The sequence below is a fragment of the Chiloscyllium punctatum genome, chromosome 23, assembly GCF_047496795.1.
Source record: "Chiloscyllium punctatum isolate Juve2018m chromosome 23, sChiPun1.3, whole genome shotgun sequence".
Taxonomy (NCBI): Eukaryota; Metazoa; Chordata; class Chondrichthyes; order Orectolobiformes; family Hemiscylliidae; genus Chiloscyllium; species Chiloscyllium punctatum.
This window is the reverse complement of record NC_092761.1, coordinates 93,187,646-93,206,990: the sequence shown is the minus strand read 5'-3', so window position 1 is coordinate 93,206,990 and position 19,345 is coordinate 93,187,646. Positions and strand designations below refer to the sequence as shown.

Sequence of the window (19,345 nt, the reverse complement as noted above, 5' to 3'; positions counted from 1 at the left end):
TCTCTCTCTCGCCCCCCTCGTCTCTCTCTCTCGCCCCCCTCGTCTCTCTCTCTCTCGCCCCCCTCGTCTCTCTCTCTCTCGCCCCCCTCGTCTCTCTCTCTCTCGCCCCCCTCGTCTCTCTCTCTCTCGCCCCCCTCGTCTCTCTCTCTCTCTCTCTCTCTTTCGCCCCCCTCGTCTCTCTCTCTCTCTCTCTCTTTCGCCCCCTCGTCTCTCTCTCTCTTCGCCCCCTCGTCTCTCTCTTTCGCCCCCCTCGTCTCTCTCTCTCGCCCCCTCGTCTCTCTCTCTCTCTCGCCCCCCTCGTCCCCTCTCTCTCTCTCCCCCCTCGTCTCCCTCTCTCTCTCTCCCCCCTCGTCTCTCTCTCTCTCTCTCTCGCCCCCCTCGTCTCTCTCGCCCCCCTCGTCTCTCTCGCCCCCCTCGTCTCTCTCTCGCCCCCCTCGTCTCTCTCGCCCCCCTCGTCTCTCTCGCCCCCTCGTCTCTCTCGCCCCCCTCGTCTCTCTCTCTCTCTCGCCCGCCTCGTCTCTCTCTCGGCTCTCTCGCGCCCCTCGTCTCTCACTCTCTCTCTCTCTCTCGCCCCCCTCGTCTCTCTCACTCTCTCGCCCCCCTCGTCTCTCTCACTCTCTCGCCCCCCTCGTCTCTCTCACTCTCTCGCCCCCTCGTCTCTCTCTCACTCTCTCGCCCCCCTCGTCTCTCTCTCTCTCTCTCTCGCCCCCCTCGTCTCTCTCTCTCTCTCGCCCCCCTTGTCTCTCTCTCTCTCTCTCTCTCTCGCCCCCCTCGTCTCTCTCTCTCTCTCGCCCCCTTCGTCTCTCTCTCTCTCGCCCCCCTCGTCTCTCTCTCTCTCTCTCGCCCCCTCGTCTCTCTCTCTCTCTCGCGCCCCTCGTCTCTCTCTCTCTCTCGCCCCCCTCGTCTCTCTCTCTCTCTCGCCCCCCTTGTCTCTCTCTCTCTCTCTCTCTCTCGCCCCCCTCGTCTCTCTCTCGCCCCCCTCGTCCCCCCTCGTCTCTCTCTCTCTCTCTCGCCCCCCCCGTCTCGCTCGCCCCCCCCGTCTCGCTCGCCCCCCCGTCTCGCTCGCCCCCCCCGTCTCGCTCGCCCCCCCCCCCGTCTCTCTCGCCCGCCTCGTCTCTCTCTCGACTCTCTCGCCCCCCTCGTCTCTCTCTCGCCCCCCCCGTCTCTCTCGCCCCCCCCGTCTCTCTCGCCCCCCCCGTCTCTCTCGCCCCCCCCCGTCTCTCTCGCCCCCCCCCGTCCTCTCTCGCCCCCCCCGTCTCTCTCGCCCCCCCCGTCTCTCTCGCCCCCCCCGTCTCTCTCGCCCCCCCCCGTCTCTCTCGCCCCCCCCCCGTCTCTCTCGCCCCCCCCCCCCGTCTCTCTCGCCCCCCCCCGTCTCTCTCGCCCCCCCCGGTCTCTCTCGCCCCCCCCCCGTCTCTCTCGCCCCCCCCCCCCCGTCCCTCTCCGCCCCCCCCGTCTCTCTCGCCCCCCCCCCCCGTCTCTCTCGCCCCCCCCCGTCTCTCTCGCCCCCCCCCGTCTCTCTCCGCCCCCCCCCCTCTCTCTCTCGCCCCCCCCCTCTCTCTCCGCCCCCCCTCGTCTCTCTCTCCTCGCCCCCCCTCGCCCCTCTCTCTCGCCCCCCCTCGCCCCTCTCTCTCGCCCCCCCTCGCCCCTCTCTCCTCGCTCCCCTCGCCCCTCTCTCTCGCCCCCCTCGCCCCTCTCTCTCGCCCCCCTCGCCCCTCTCTCTCGCCCCCCTCGTCTCTCTCCTCTCGCCCCCCTCGTCTCTCTCTCCGCCCCCCCTCACCCCCCCTCGTCTCTCTCTCTCGCCCCCCTCGCCCTCTCTCTCGCCCCCCCTCGTCTCTCTCTCGCCCCCCTCGTCTCTCTCTCTCTCGCCCCCCTCGTCCTCTCTCTCGCCCCCCTCGTCTCTCTCTCTCGCCCCCCCCTCGCCCCCCTCGTCTCTCTCTCTCTCGCCCCCTCTCTCTCTCTCTCGCCCCCCTCGTCTCTCTCTCTCGCCCCCTCGCTCTCTCTCTCGCCCCCCTCGTCTCTCTCTCTCTCTCGCCCCCCTCGTCTCTCTCTCTCGCCCCCCCTCGTCTCTCTCTCTCGCCCCCCTCGTCTCTCTCTCTCGCCCCCCTCGTCTCTCTCTCTCCCCCTCTCTCTCTCTCTCTCTCGCCCCCCTCGTCTCTCTCTCTCTCTCGCCCCCCTCGTCTCTCTCTCTCTCTCGCCCCCCTCGTCTCTCTCTCTCTCTCGCCCCCCTCGTCTCTCTCTCTCTCGCCCCCCTCGTCTCTCTCTCTCTCGCCCCCCTCGTCTCTCTCTCTCTCGCCCCCCTCGTCTCTCTCTCTCTCGCCCCCTCGTCTCTCTCTCTCGCCCCCCTCGTCTCTCTCTCTCGCCCCCCTCGTCTCTCTCTCTCGCCCCCCTCGTCTCTCTCTCTCGCCCCCCTCGTCTCTCTCTCTCGCCCCCCTCGTCTCTCTCTCTCGCCCCCCTCGTCTCTCTCTCTCGCCCCCCTCGTCTCTCTCTCTCGCCCCCCTCGTCTCTCTCTCTCGCCCCCCTCGTCTCTCTCTCTCGCCCCCCTCGTCTCTCTCTCTCGCCCCCCTCGTCTCTCTCTCTCGCCCCCCTCGTCTCTCTCTCTCGCCCCCCTCGTCTCTCTCTCTCGCCCCCCTCGTCTCTCTCTCTCGCCCCCCTCGTCTCTCTCTCTCGCCCCCCTCGTCTCTCTCTCTCGCCCCCCTCGTCTCTCTCTCTCGCCCCCCCTCGTCTCTCTCTCTCGCCCCCCTCGTCTCTCTCTCTCGCCCCCCTCGTCTCTCTCTCTCGCCCCCCTCGTCTCTCTCTCTCGCCCCCCTCGTCTCTCTCTCTCGCCCCCCTCGTCTCTCTCTCTCGCCCCCCTCGTCTCTCTCTCTCGCCCCCCTCGTCTCTCTCTCTCGCCCCCCCTCGTCTCTCTCTCTCGCCCCCCCGTCTCTCTCTCTCGCCCCCCTCGTCTCTCTCTCTCGCCCCCCCTCGTCTCTCTCTCTCGCCCCCCTCGTCTCTCTCTCTCGCCCCCCTCGTCTCTCTCTCTCGCCCCCCTCGTCTCTCTCTCCCCCCCTCGCCCCCCCCCCCTCGTCTCTCTCTCTCGCCCCCCTCGTCTCTCTCTCTCGCCCCCCTCGTCTCTCTCTCTCGCCCCCCCTCGTCTCTCTCTCTCGCCCCCCTCGTCTCTCTCTCTCGCCCCCCTCGTCTCTCTCTCTCGCCCCCCTCGTCTCTCTCTCTCGCCCCCCTCGTCTCTCTCTCTCGCCCCCCTCGTCTCTCTCTCTCGCCCCCCTCGTCTCTCTCTCTCGCCCCCCTCGTCTCTCTCTCTCGCCCCCCTCGTCTCTCTCTCTCGCCCCCCTCGTCTCTCTCTCTCGCCCCCCTCGTCTCTCTCTCTCGCCCCCCTCGTCTCTCTCTCTCGCCCCCCTCGTCTCTCTCTCTCGCCCCCCTCGTCTCTCTCTCTCGCCCCCCTCGTCTCTCTCTCTCGCCCCCCTCGTCCTCTCTCTCTCGCCCCCCTCGTCTCTCTCTCTCGCCCCCCTCGTCTCTCTCTCTCGCCCCCCTCGTCTCTCTCTCTCGCCCCCCTCGTCTCTCTCTCTCGCCCCCCTCGTCTCTCTCTCTCGCCCCCCTCGTCTCTCTCTCTCGCCCCCCTCGTCTCTCTCTCTCGCCCCCCTCGTCTCTCTCTCTCTCTCTCGCCCCCCTCGTCTCTCTCTCTCGCCCTCCCTCGTCTCTCTCTCTCGCCCCCTCCTCACGTCTCTCTCTCTCTCTCGCCCCCCTCTCTCCCGTCTCTCTCTCTCGCCCCCCTCGTCTCTCTCTCTCCCCCCCTCGTCTCTCTCTCTCGCCCCCTCGTCTCTCTCTCTCGCCCCCCTCGTCTCTCTCTCTCGCCCCCCTCGTCTCTCTCTCTCGCCCCCCTCGTCTCTCTCTCTCGCCCCCCTCGTCTCTCTCTCTCGCCCCCCTCGTCTCTCTCTCTCGCCCCCTCGTCTCTCTCTCTCGCCCCCCTCGTCTCTCTCTCTCGCCCCCCTCGTCTCTCTCTCTCGCCCCCTCGTCTCTCTCTCTCGCCCCCCTCGTCTCTCTCTCTCGCCCCCCTCGTCTCTCTCTCTCTCTCTCTCGCCCCCCTTCGCCCCCCTCGTCTCTCTCTCTCGCGCCCCCCCCCCCCCTCTCGATTTTGGCGGTTGGGGAACTTTTAGGCAATAGCAACCACACTATGGAACTGTTTACATTCCTTCTGGATCATGACAAAGATTGCCTGCAAAAGATGGTTTTCGATTGGGGAAAGGCAAATTTCATTAAAATAAAATAGGATCTGGCCATAGCAAACTGGAACAGCTCCTTACCAGTAATTTTACAGCGAACCAATTCGGGGCATTCAAAATGGAGCTGGGGTGATTACAGGTCCAACATGTACCCTTTAGAGGGAAATGTAGGAGCAATAAGTTTGGAGAACACTGGATGTTTAGGACAGTTCAGGTTGGATAAAGAAGAAGAGTAGTCTTTTAGCAACTCCAAAAGGGGCAATTCAGCTGTGGCTCTAGAAGAATAATGGAAGTGCAGGAGAGAACTTAGCAGGTGTGAAAAAGAACTTGGGAACAGGATTAGGGAGCATCTTAAGATATTTTATAAATTATGTTAAAAAGAAGAGGTTAACCAGGGAAAGAATAATGCCCATTAGGAAGCTTGGAGATTGGCTAATTTGGTGCTGTTATTTAAGAATGTTAATAAAGAAAAGTCAAGGAACTAAAGACTGGCGAGCCTGATGTTAGTGGTGGGTACGTTGTTGGAGGGGATTCTGAGGGACAGGGTTTACATATATTTGGAAAGGCGAGGACTGATAAGGAATAGTCAACATGGCTTCATGCGTGGGAAATCATGTCTTAATAACGACTGAGTTTTTTGAAGAAGTGACAAAGAAGATTGAAGGCAGCATGGTGGTCATCTACATGGACATCATTAAGGCGTTCACCAAGGTTCTGCATGGTAGACTAGTTAGCAAGGTTGGATCCCATGGAATGCAGGGAGAACTGGCCATTTGGATACAAAATTGGCTTGAAGGTAGTCAAAAGGGTGGTGGTGGAGAGTTACTTGTCAGACTGAAGGCTTGTGACCAGCGATGTGCCACAAGGATCGGTGCTGGGTCCACTAATTTTTGTCATTTATATAAATTATTTGGCAATGAATATTGGAAGTAAAGTTAGTAAATTTGCAGATGATACCAAAATTGGTGGTGTGGTGGATAGTGAAGAAGGTTACCTCAGTACAATAGGACCTTGATAAATGGGCCAAGGCGATGGAGTTTAATTTAAATAAATGTGAAGTGCTGTATTGAGGGGAATTAGATTACTTACAGTGTGGAAACAGGCCCTTCGGCCCAACAAGTCCACACCGACCCTCCAAAGTGCAATCCATCCATACCCCTACATTTACCTAACACTGCGGGCAATTTAGCATGGCCAATTCACCTGACCCGCACATCTTTGGACTGTGGGAGAAAACCGTAGCACCCGGAGGAAACCCACACAGACACAGGGAGAACGAGATTAGATTACTTAGTGTGGAAACAGGCCCCTCGGCCCAACAAGTCCACACCAACCTGCCAAAGCGCACCCACCCAGACCCATTCCCCTAAATTTACCCCTGCATCTAACACTACGGTCAATTTAGCGTGGCCAACTCACCTAACGTGCACATTTTTGGACTGTGGGAGGAAACCCACACAGACACTGGGAGAATGTGCAAACTCCACACAGTCAGACGCTTGAGGCAGGAATTGAACCCAGATCTCTGGTGCTGTGAGGCAGCAGTGCTAACCACTGTGCCACCGTGACCCCCACAAGGGAAGGCAAATCAGAGCAGGACATAAATACAATGGTAGGGTTCCGGGGAGTGTTGCTGAACAAGAGACCATGGGGTACAGGTTCATAGTTCCTTGAAAGTGGAGCCGCAGATAGACAGGATAGTGAAGAAGGCTTTTGGTATGCTTGCCTTTATTGGTCAGAGCATTCAATATCGGATTTGGATGTCATGTGGCAGCTGTACAAGACATTCGTTAGGTCGTTTTTGAAATACTGAGTTCAGTTCTGGTCTCCTTGCTATAGGGAAAATGTGGTTAAACTTGAAAGGGTTCAGGAAAGATTTACTAGGATGTTGCTAGGATTGGAGTGTTAGAGCTGTAGAGAGAGGCTGGACCTATTTTCTCAGGAGTGTCAGAGGCTGAGGAATGACCTTATCAATGTCTATAAAACCATGAGGGGCATGGATAGGGTGAATAGCCAAAATCTTTTTCCCCAGGGTAGGGGAGTGCAGAGTGGGAATGAGCTGCCAGAGGAAGTGATGGAGGTTGATACAATTACAGCATTTAAAAGGCATTGGATGGGTACATGTGTAGAAAGGGTTTATAGAGATATGGGCTAAATACTGGTAACTGGGACTAGATCTGATCGGCTTGGATGAGTTCAACTGAAGGATCTGTTCTGTGGTGTACAACACTGACTCTGTATACTCGGGTGTGCACTTGACATGTCATAACATTCAGGTCTATAGGTAAAGTGCTGGTTAGTGGGACTAGTGGTGTAGATATAAAGTAGTTTTATCGATGCAGTCTCAGTGGGTTGAAGAGCTTTTTCTGTACTGTATCATATGAGAATTTGCTGGGAAATCCTGTGTATGCAAAGCTTTACACTGACAACAAGTTATGATAGTCAGTGAGGCTCACAGTGTGACTTGCTTACGTACTACAAGCTGAATTAGTATACAGGATCACATTCTTTGCAGGCAGAAGGAATACGTACATACTGCATCTATTTGAGCTCAATAGTTAACAATAATTCACCAGTTTGTGTCTGTGGTTCCCTGCTCAGTTAGTCAACCTGGCAAGTTTGAAATTTGATCATAGTAGTTAAATGTCAGTCCACATTAATAATCCGAGTCCTTTGCCAACTGATTAGCAATCTTTTATCTTGCAGTGTACATGTTGATTTCCCAGTGCTTAGTCTTGTTGCAAAATGTCCCGATGAATGCAATTCCAAAGATTTGACAAAATGACAATTTTCAGCAGTACTCAAAAATGTTCATGTTAAGTCTGCGCTGACCTGCAGGAAACCTATTATCATGGAACTTGAAATTATCTTTCAGAACATCTAATCCTAAATAAGGAAATAAAAACAATTTGTACTGCTCCCAAACTCTGTGAATCAATTCATCATTATTTACATTGCTTGCACTGGATTCCATCAACAAAATTATCCCAACAATCCTTATAACATTTTAATCTGTCCTTCACATCACAGTCATTTTAATAGAAGGATGTTAGATCATTGTCACTTTATCTGTGGAAGAAGTAACTAGATGGATCATGGAGGTGTTTTTGAGATCAGAAAGCAAATAGAAATTGAGCCAGGTGAGTTGTTCACTGTAGCGAATGATTCAACTTATCAAAGGCACAAGTCAAAATTTACAAAATCAGGGAAAAAGAATAACACATTGATCTTTTTCATGACAGTTAACAGAATTGTGATACAATCTGACTATGATACAGTTGGTTTCAACGTATAATTGAGCTAGAGAGAAAAGGGTGAGATTTGTGATGATGTGATAGGTGGTAAGAATAACATTTATAAAGGATGAGATTATTGGGCTGAAAGGTGTGTTCTGTTTTTGTCAAAAACTAATTCTGTCCTTTGCTAAAGAAAAGCTTTTTTATGAATTGCATCCATTCCCAAAGTATGTTTTAAACTTAAGGTATAGCTCAAAGGCTAAGATTATGGACAGTTCATGTTTCCCTGGAAGCTTGTTTAATCTGACCAAGTTCTCCTCTTTTTAACCCATCAAAGCACTCAATCCACCAATAAGAAAATTTCACACAATAGCTTCTGCATTTTGTGCCCACTGTTATGATTGAATTGCCCTGCTTTCAGTGCAATTTTTGGAGTAAAAGTATTAAATCTATTTGTATTTTTTGATTTGATATTGAAATTGCACTTGTTAAATTGAATTACCGTAAAATTATTTCTCTTGTTTCAAGTGGTTAAAGTAATCCTTTGCACCACAGCACTTAGTTTTAAGACTTTTCCATTTGCACTGAACTAACTTTGGAGAATGTGCTTTCAGAATTTTGTTGCATATGCAAGTCGGGTCATTGCACATTTGCCAATTTTGGTGTAGAGTTAGCAGGCTGGGAAAGTGGCATTCAGCCAAGAAACAAAGTAGTTTTGATTAACAGAATTGAAAATTACTGCTTGCTGAAGGTATCATTTCAGACTTTGGTTATCTCCATTTTGAGTTGGAAAGAAAGCTCATATTGTGCAAATCTGCAAATGGTTCTAACCAGGGCTCACTCTTTTAGTGAAGTGCTGCTGGAGTGAAAGTGAAGCCAGTCAGGTTCAGCTCTCCAGAGATTCACTCAGGTGCTGGAATGTTCCATTTAAACAACGACTCTCTGTTTCAGCTTTGTATGAGCCTGATTCTCCCATGAACAGCTCATGTTGCCTTATTCGTGAACACCAATGGATTTGAATACTCCATTGACCATTTTCATTCTTACGCTTGTCGTTGAAAGCACACTGACTAATTGTCAGCATTTAAGCCAATATCAGGACAATGACAAATTTATTGGTACTAAAATGATATTTCTTAAAGTGTCAATCAGGTTTGTTTCAGCATACCATGTTGACCCATTCAATCTTGACTGATACCTCCCAAGAGTTGTGTCAGAATGTGACTTTGCTTCTAGTATGTGAAATTGTGGTTAAGACTGCTTGTGTAACTGCTAGTATGGGTCTGTTGATCTGTCTCATTCACACCACTGACTCTGCTCAGCTCTTGTGCTGTTTGCACCAGGGCTGTTTGAGGTGCTTATTCAACCATTTAGTCTACAAATTCCTTAAGAGCCGCATTGAGTGAAGATCCTTTTGGCTGAATTGGCATCTGAGCTATTCTGTTCAAATTCCAAGATTATTTCCAAGAGGATAACAAAGAGAGAAATAAGGAAGGAGAGGATCAAATATGAAGGTAGGCTAGCCAGTAATATTAGAAATGATAGTAAAAGTTTCTTTCAATACATAAGAAACAAACGACAGGCAAAAGTAGACATTGGGCCACTTCAAACTGATACTGGAAGCCTAGTGATGGGAGATAAGGAAATAGCAGGAGAACTTAACAAGTACTTTGCATCAATCTTCACAGTGGAAGACAGGAGTAATATCCCAACAATTAAAGGGAGTCAGGGGGCTGAGTTGAGTATGGTTGCTATTACAAAAGTGCTAGAAAAGCTAAAAGGTCTTAAAATTGATAAATCCCCTGGCCCCGATGAGCTACATCCTAGAGTTCTGAGGGAGGTGGCTGAGGAAATAGTGGAGGCGTTGGTTGAGATCTTTCAAAAGTCACTGGAGTCAGGGAAAGTCCTGGATGATTGGAAGATCGCTGTTGTAACCCCCTTGTTCAAGAAAGGATCAAGACAAAAGTTGGAAAATTATAGGCCAATTAGCCTAACCTTGGTTGTTGGTAAAATTCTAGAATCCATAATTAAGGATGAGGTTTCTAAATTCTTGGAAGAGCAGGGTCGGATTAGAACAAGTTAACATGGATTTAGTAAGGGGAAGTCGCGCCTGACAAACCTGTTGGAATTCTTTGAAGTGGTGACAAGTAGGTTAGACCAGGGAAACCCAATGCATGTGGTCTACCTAGACTTCCAAAAGACCTTTGATCAGGTGCCACACGGGAGGCTGCTGAGCAAGGTGAGGGCCCATGGTGTTCGAGGTGAGCTACTGGTATGGATTGAGGATTGGCTGTCTGACAGAAGACAGAGAGTTGGGATAAAAGGTTCTTCAAAGTTTGGGAGAAGATTTGTAGCTCGGGTGCTCGTTGTTGTGGTTCTGTTCGCCGAGCTGGGAATTTGTCTTGCAAACGTTTCGTCCCCTGTCTAGGTGACATCCTCAATGCTTGGGAGCCTCCTGTGAAGCGCTTCTGTGCTGTTTCCTCCGGCATTTATAGTGGCCTGTCTCTGCCGCTTCCGGTTGTCAGTTCCAGCTGTCCGCTGTAGTGGCTGGTATATTGGGTCCAGGTCGATGTGTTTGTTGATAGAGTCTGTGGATGAGTGCCATGTTGCTTGTCGTGTCGACACGACCAGCTATCCTTAGTAGCCACACACACAGTTGACAAGCAACATGAATTCGACTGGGACAACACTACCATTATAGGGCAAGCCAAACAGAGAACAGCCAGGGAATTCCTAGAGGCATGGCACATTATATTGATGATCTGGATGAAGGGACTGGGGGCATTCTAGCGAAGTTTGCCGATGATACAAAGTTAGGTGGACAGGCAGGTAGTACTGAGGAAGTGGGGAGGCTGCAGAAGGATCTAGACAGTTTGGAAGAGTGGTCCAGGAAATGGCTGATGGAATTCAATGTGAGCAAATGTGAGGTCTTGCACTTTGGAAAAAAGAATACAAGCATGGACTACTTTCTAAACAGTGAGAAAATTTGTAAAGCCAAAGTACAAAAGGATCTGTGAGTGCTAGTCGAGGATTCTCTAAAGATAAACATGCAGGTTGAGTCCGTGATTAAGAAAGCGAATGCAATGTTGTCATTTATCTCAAGAGGGTTGGAATATAAAAGCACCGTTATGCTACTGAGACTTTATAAAGCTCTGGTTAGGCCCCATTTGGAGTAGTGTGTCCAGTTTTGGTCCCCACACCTCAGGAAGGACACAGTTTTCACTGGAGCGTGTCCAGTGGAGATTCACACGGGTGATCCCTGGAATGGTAGGTCTAACATATGAGGAACTGCTGAGGATCCTGGGATTGTATTCATTGGAGTTTAGAAGATTAAGGGGAGATCTAATAGAAACTTACAAGATAATACATGGCTTGAAGACAGTGGACGCTAGGAAATTGTTTCCGTTAGGCGAGAAGACTAGGACCCGTGGACACAGCCTTAGAATTAGAGGGGATAAATTCAGAACAGAAATGCGGAGACATTTCTTCAGCCAGAGAGTGGTGGGCCTGTGGAATTCATTGCCGCAGAGTGCAGTGGAGGCCGGGACGCTAAATGTCTTCAAGGCAGAGATTGATAAATTCTTGATGTCAGAAGGAATTAAGGGCTACGGGGAGAATGCGGGTAAGTGGAATTGAAATGCCCATCAGCCATGATTGAATTGCGGCGTGGACTCGATGGGCCGAATGGCCTTACTTCCGTTCCTATGTCTTATGGTCTTGAACTCCCTTTCTAAAGGAAGTGATATTCTTGACTTCCTTATTTTAAGTGCCTGAATCTGATTTGCCTGTATTCTAATTTCCAAAAGATATGTAACCCATATAGCAGAGAGTGGGAATGTGGTGTTGAGATAAAAGATTGCATGATTTGTTTTGGGTCCACTGCTGTTTGTCATTTTTATAAATGATCTGGATGAGGGCGTAGAAGGATGGGTTAGTAAATTTACAGATGACACTAAGGTCAGTAGAGTTGTGGATAGTGTAGAGGATGTTATAGGTTACAGAGGGACATAGATAAGCTGCAGAGATGGCAAATGGAATTTAATGCGGAGCAATGTATGAGGTGATTCACTTTAGAAGGAGCAACAGGAATACAGAGTACTGGGCTAATGGTAAGATTCTTGGTAGTGTAGATGAGCAGAGAGATCTCGGTGTCCAGATACACAGATCCCTGAAAGTGGCCACCCAGGTTGATAGAGTTGTTAAGAAGGCATACAGTGTGTTAGCTTTTATTGTAGAGAGATTGAGTTTCAAAGCCATGACATCATGCTGCAGCTGTACAAAACTCTGGTGCGGCCGCACTTGGAGTATTGTACACATTTCTGGTCACCGCATTAGAGGAAGGATGTGGAAGCTCTGGAAAGCGTTCAGAGAACATTTACTAAGATGTTGCCTGGTATGGAGGGAAGGTCTTACGAGGAAAGGCTGAGGGATTTGAGGCTGTTTTTCATTGGAGAGAGGAAGGTTGAGAGGTGATATAATTGAGACATATAAGATCATCAGAGGGTTAGATAGGATGGACAGTGAGAGCCTTTTTCCTCAGATGGTGATGGCTAGCGTGAGGGATGTAGTTTTAAATTGAGGGGTGATAGATATAGGACAGATGTCAGAGGTAGTTCTTTCCTCAGAGAGTAGTTGGGGCATGGAACGCACTGCCTGCAACATTAGTAGACTCCCCAATTTTAAGGACATTTTAAATGGTCATTGGATAGGCATATGGATGAGAATGGAATAGTATAGGTTAGGTGGGCTTCAGATTGGTTTTACAGGTCAGTGCAACACCGAGGGCCGAAGGGCCTCTGCACTGTAATGTTCTATGATCATACTGAATGGTGGACAGACTTGAAGGGCTGAATGGCCTACTCCTATTTTCTATATTTCCATGTTTGCCCAGGCTCTATAATATGAGCCACTAAACCCATGTATCAAGTTCAACAATCCATGAATGTTCTACTAGATTTAAATATTCTCCATAAGATAAATGGTAAAACCAATTCATGCTTAAATGTAAGTCTAGTTTAGATTTGGCAGTTATTCAAAATTATTCATCTGGACCACGTAAATAGGGAGAAGGCAAATGGATTTGTCATCTTAATTACAATGGGATGTGTGTGCTGGAATAAAGGTGCCTTGCTGCAATGAACGGTTAGGTTCTGGAATGGGCAGACTGAGATCATGGTGGAAGCAGGGTCAACAGAAGCACTCAAGAGTGTTAGCTTAGTATCTGTAAAGGAAAAATGTGCAGAGTTACAAGGAAAAGGCAGGGTGATGTCATTACGTGAATTGGTTCTTCAGATGCTCATCGTGGCCTCCTTTAGTGCTATGACCATTCTGTGATCGACCCTCCGTATGATCACTATCTATTTCTTTCTTTCATCTTTACTTTGTGATGAAGCACTAGAAATCATTTGCTTGTCTATCTGAATTTGAAAACACCTTCGCTCTCACAAACTACACTTGCAGTCCTCAAAGACTTGTCTTCTGTAACTTCCCAGATGATATTAATAATGTCAGGAAACTGAATGGGAACCAAGAGTTCATATGTACAACAGAATTAGTTTGAAGGAAGAGGATCATACCTGGGTGAAAGATAGAACATAGAACAGTACAACAGAGAACAGGCCCTTCGGCCCCTGATGTTGTGCTGGCCTTTCATCCTACTTTGAGGTTGGCCTTTCTTTTAAATTGATATTGCTAACATTAAGGCTTGGTCCCACTGAGTTTGAACACTGAGGTGTACTGTAGATTTTTTAACCATCTGAACTTTCCATTTATTTCTAGATACCATGAACTGGTAACACAATATGGTGTACTGGAACCATTGGCAGTGGTTGACCTTCGACCCCAGAGCCGTGCGAAGGTTGAGGTTCATTTTGAAGGTAAAGTTGAGGTCATGAATATTCGTCTCGATCAGACAGTGGCTGATCTGAAGAAGCAACTTCGAACTATCGTACAGTTACCGGCCAATAATATGCGTCTGTATTATATTGATCAAGACATGGTAAAGGCTTTTGGACCAGAAGAAATGAAATTCAACACACGTGCTCTCCACTCGTTTAGTATCCGAGACGGAGATGAGATTCATGTAGAACCCAAAACAAAATAGTCTTGTGAATTTACTCTCAATCTTTGCACTTTTTACCCAAGTATTTTGTTTTTTAATGAAAGTGTTGCTGGGTCACAGTATATTTTCACAACTGTAACTGTTAAGGGGTTTGACATCCAATGCATAGGTACTGATTATTGCTGATCAAAATTCCTACAATTAGCAGAAGTTTCTATGAAGGAGGCAACCCTGTAATAACAGATCCATGGTCAACATCACCTTGGTCAGTGGAGGCATATACTGTCAGCTGATTATTGAAACCAGCAGTAAGAAGGGTCAAAAGTTACTGCAGCGTAGTGATTGAAGGATCATCATTGTATGAGGTTACAAAGGAATTGAGGGTTACAACCTGTACAACATTATTCTCAATCACTCAACTTTAGACAACACAAGTCATCACTATTGTGCAACACAATCTGGATTTTAATGTTTGCTTGTAAACATACTTGTAGATGTTAAGAATATGAAGTAAGAAGCAGCACAAAGTTGTCCTTATCATAGTCAAATTTGGATATGATCATGTCATCAACAATGAAATAGTTGTCTAAAGTTAAACTATTTATCAATTTAACTTGATGACATCAATCCTTCACCTGCCATCAGAAAAAGGTTATTATCCTTCTTTGAAAGCAGGATTTGGATTAACAGTCCGTTCTGCTGTAACACATTGTGTTCAATGCAAATTGGCTTTAACATGATTGAAAAGTTTAGACTGTTATTTGTAGAAAGCGAATTTTCCTTACCTGTAGTGGCTATAACGTGATTTCGGTCCCTTTAGTTTAAATGGCACAGCTACTACATGGTTTTCTCATAACGTGAGATCGCATGAGAGCATAACTATCGCGTTATGTCAGAACCAACTATATAGGCTTGACTGCATTATGTATTTCAACAGCCATTTTTAAAAAGGAATTTGATGTACTCTAATGAGGAGAAAGAATTGCAGAGCTATGGGGAAAGAACAAAGGAGTGGGATTTCTTGAATAGCTTAAGAAGCTTGCATAGGTACATTTGGTCAGTTTGTGCTGTATCATTCTATATCAATATTGCCAAAATGTAAATGAACATGATTTCTGAATCAGTGGCAATTAATTTCAGCAGAATTCATGCCTTAACACTTGTAGCGCAAGTGTTTATACAGATTAAGCAATCAGTATGAAATTGCACAGTTAGCACCTTGGACACCACGTCACATAAACATGCATAACAGCCATAGTGCTTTACGAACTGCATACAAGTTGTAAATGTGCAGTGTGTGGTTTCTGCATTGCATTCAGTATGTTAGCTGCAATATACACAAATTTAATGTGTGCAGTAATGTATTGAAGGATTCAAATTGTACAATGAGGGGCATGGCAAGCCTCAAATATTTTCTTAGCCTATTTTCAGCCAGGTACTCAAGTTTTGGGATGTGCACCAAGTTACATTATTGCATTTAGTATTGTGTTTGGTTAATAGTGAAAATGTTTAATCTGTTCATACAAATATAATTATGTTGAAAACGACTGTTTTCAGTTGTGAGTTGACTTGATTCTTGTAATGGAAAGAACTGAACTATGGTCTGGAGCTAAGGCCATATGGAGCAACTAAGCATCCATTGATATAAGTGGACAGTGTTACTTATTGTCTGCTATATAGATAACAGCAAATGCAAGTTTGGTATATTTAAAGGAAAACTGCACTTTGTGTGAATAATCATCCTTTGTCTGTAGTTTGCAAGAAACTTTAACCCAAGTGAATCCATTCCACATACTTGTACACATTGAACTTCAACAGCACTCTTTTTGCTTTTGTGATCTTTAGGATTTATTTGTCATCCCTGGTTGAAAAATATTGAGCCTTTTGTATCTTTGTTTAAAAATTCATTCACAGGATGAGAGTGTCGCTGGCTAGGCCAGCATTTATTGCCTGTCCCTAATTGTCCAAGGGGCATTTAAGAGACAACCATATTGCTGTGGATCTGGAGTCACATATAAGCCAGACCAGATAAAGATGGCAGTTACCTTCCCTAAAGTTCCCTTAGTGGACCAGATGGGTTTTTCCTGACAATTGATGTTGGTTTAATTAGACTCTTAATTCCAGATTTTTATTCAACTCAAATACCACCATCTGCCATGGCAGGATTCAAACCTGGGTCCCCAGAACATTACCTGGACCTCCTAATGAAGGACTTTTGCCCAAAATGTTGATCCCTCTGCTCCTCGGGTGCTGCCTGACCTGCAGTGCTTTTCCAGCACCACACTCTCTCCTCTGGATTAACAGTCCAGCTACTAGTCCATGATCTCTCCATATGGGCTTGTTATGGCTTTTTCCCTTGAATGTTCAAACTTTTTTCATATTAAGTACTTTGCGTCTTTGAAGGTGATTTACTTGATCAGTGAACTCAGATTGCCTCTTTGTGAATTGAATGTTGAAGATTTCTGGTGTGAGCAATTATGTCTTGAGATTCAAGAGGGGGTATTTAAATTAAAGTCCTTATTCAGCAAGCATTTAATATTAAAAGGGCAAGCTACAAGGCTGTGGCCACCCTACAATAATGCATATTTACTGATTTGCTTCATAGTTGGTGGTTAGCTCTGGTCCTGCAGGTAGTTTTATTTCTTGCATACTTGTGAGCAGTTATTTTTGATGTATTGAAGGTAAGGTTCTGTACTCTGACTACCAAATCATGTTTTAAAAATGTCTAGTGTTCCGGTGATTCATATAGCGAAGAGTATTTTCCCAGTTAGTCTCTATACAGGTCCAGTACATGCTAAGACTATCTCCCTTGCCACCTGAATCCAGTATGGAACTGACATGATTGTGCTACTGAGTGCAGTCTCTAACAGGTAACCAGGTAAAACTCAGTTATTTGTTGTTTACAGAATGCTATGGGAGCTAAGAGGGCAAAGGATCAACCAACTTTAAAGCAGTTTCCATTTTTTTCTATCATTAATAACAAGATGTAAATGGATATTGGATTATTGCATTTACTATGTGAAAAGTTTTTTTTGTTATATTTGGTCTTGCCTTTCCGCATAGAAGCTACTGCTGTAGGTTGGGTGCCCTAATTCTGGAAGTAGTAATGACAATACCTTGTGTGCCCTTCCTTCTGTGCTGTAACCATTCTGTGATTCAAATACACCACTTTCAGGTGTTTTTATTGCTGTTTTCATTGCTGTGTCTCATCACTAGTCTTGTTGTTTTATGTTGTCTAATGTCATTCTAGAACCTGCATGTGAATCCAATTTAACTCATTATGTATCAGAAACATTAATCACAGCTTTCCCTAAATGAATTAAGTCAGTCTATCAACTATTTGCATGTAAATCAATTTAATTTTACTAAGAGTGAAGATAATGCAATCGTAATTACTGACTGAAAAATTATAGGAAATATTTTAAGTATTGTACAGTTTAATGAATTATCAATAAAACACTCGATTTCAATATCAAGGATTATGAACGATCTTTTGATTTGTTAGAAATATGGTTATATAGATCTGGGCAGTTTCCCTTACTTTGGAATCAGTGATTGTGTTTCTGTGGGTGTGGTGAATGTCCTTTATGTTACACTTAGAGTCATAGAGATGTACAGCATGGAAACAGACCCTTCGGTCCAACCCGTCCATGCCGACCAGATATCCCAACCCAATCTAGTCCTACCTTCCAGCACCCAGCCCATATCCCTCCAAACCCTTCCTATTCATATACCCATCCAAATGCCTCTTGCATGTTGCAATTGTACCAGCCTCCACCACTTCCTCTGGCAGCTCATTCTGTACACGTACCACCCTCTGCATGAAAATGTTGCCCCTTAGGTCTCTTTTATATCTTTCCCCTCTGACCCTAAACCTATGCCCTCTAGTTCTGGACTCCCTGACCCCAGGGAAAAGACTTTGTCTATTTATCCTATCCATGCTCCTCATAATTTTGTAAACCTCTATAAGGTCACCCCTCAGCCTCCAACGCTCCAGGGAAGACAGCCCCAGCCTGTTCAGCCTGTCGCTGTAGCTCAGATCCTCCAACCTTGGCAACATCCTTGTAAATCTTTTCTGAACTCTTTCAGGTTTCACAACATCTTTCTGATAGGAAGGAGACCAGAATTGCACGCAATATTCCAACAGTGGCCTAACCATTGTCCTGTACAGTCGCAACATGACCTCCCAACTCCTGTACTCAATACTCTGACCAGTAAAGGAAAGCATACCAAACGCCGCCTTCACTATCCTATCCACCTACGACTCCACTTTCAAGGAGCTGTGAACCTGCACTCCAAGGTCTCTTTGTTCAGCAACATTCCCTAGGACCTTATCATTAAGTGTATAAATCCTGCTAAGATTTGCATTCCCAAAATGCAGCACCTCACATTTCTCTGAATTAAACTCCATCTGCAATCTCTCAGCCCATTGGCCCACTGGTCCAGATCCTGTTGTAAACTGAGGTAACCCTTTTCACTGTCCACTACGCCTCCAATTTTGGTGTCATCTGCAAACTTACTAACTGTACCTCTTATGCTCGCATCCAAATCATTTATGTAAATGACAAAAAGTAGAGGGCCCAGCATCGATCCTTGTGGCACTCCACTGATCACAGGCCTCCAGTCTGAAAAACAACCCTCCAACACCACCCTTTGTCTTCTACCTTTGAGCCAGTTCTGTATCCAAATGGCCAGTTCTCCCACTATTCCATGAGATCTAACCTTGCTAATCAGTCTCCCATGGGGAGCCTTGTTGAACGCCTTACAGAAGTCCATATAGGTCACATCTGCTCTGCCCTCATCAATCTTCGTTACTTCTTCAAAAAACTCAATCACGTTTGTGAGACATGATTTCCCACACACGTTATCCTGAATCAGTCCTTGCCTTTCCAAATACCTGTACATCCTGTCCCTCAGGATTCCCTCCAACAACTTGCCAACCACTGACATCAGGCTCACTGGTCTATAGTTCCCTGGCTTGTCATTACCATCCTTCTTAAACAGTGGCACCACGTTTGCCAATCTCCAGTTTTCCAGCACCTCACCTGTGACTATCGATGATACAAATATCTCAGCAAGAGGCCCAGCAATCACTTCTCTAGCTTCCCACAGAGTTCTAGGGTACACCTGATCAGATCCTGGGGATTTTTATCCACCTTCATGTGTTTCAAGACATCCAGCAGTTCCTCCTCTGTAATCTGGACATTTTGCAAGGTGGCACCATCTATTTCCCTACAGTCTATATCTTCAATATCCTTTTCCACAGTAAATACTGATGCAAAATATTCACTTAGTATCTCCCCCATTTTCTGTGGCTCCACACAAAGGCCGCCTTGCTGATCTTTCAGAGGTAAAAACAATGACTGCAGATGCTGGAAACCAGATTCTGGATTAGTGGTGCTGGAAAAGCACAGCAGTTCAGGCAGCATCCGAGGAGCAGGAAAATCGACATTTCAGGCAAACATCCTTCATTAGGAATACGATGAAGGGCTTTTGTCCGAAATGTCGATTTTCCTGCTCCTCGGATGCTGCCTGAACTGCTGATCTTTGAGGGGTCCTATTCTCTCCTTAGTTACCCTTTTGTCCTTAATACATTTGTAAAAACCCTTTGGTTTCTCCTTAATTCTATTTGCCAAACCTATCTCATGTCCCTGTTTTGCCCTGATTTCCCCCTTAAGTATAAGGAAAGTAGGAGTATACTTTTCTAAGGATTCACTCGATCTATCCTGTCTATACCTGACAGATGCTTCCTTCTTTTTCTTAACCAAACCCTCAATTTCTTTAGTCATCCAGCATTCCCTATACCTACCAGCCTTCCCTTTCACCCTGACAGA

The 19,345-nt window shown here is 47.2% G+C and overlaps 1 protein-coding gene across 8 annotated transcripts in view; it reads left to right on the top strand.

The window, feature by feature from the left end:
* The window catches only part of LOC140494275 (tubulin-specific chaperone cofactor E-like protein), a 208,227-nt gene that overhangs the window by 60,185 nt on the left and 128,697 nt on the right, over positions 1–19,345 (top strand). For 7 of the 8 annotated variants that reach the window (XM_072593548.1, XM_072593550.1, XM_072593553.1 and 4 more), the window contains exon 8: positions 13,229–16,981. In XM_072593548.1, the coding sequence (XP_072449649.1) occupies positions 13,229–13,553 (325 nt within the window). In that variant the 3' untranslated portion in view covers positions 13,554–16,981. Of the gene's footprint in view, positions 1–5,988; positions 6,009–13,228; positions 16,982–17,121; positions 17,149–19,345 lie in introns of those variants that run through there. The other variant, XM_072593555.1, reaches the window with a different exon arrangement.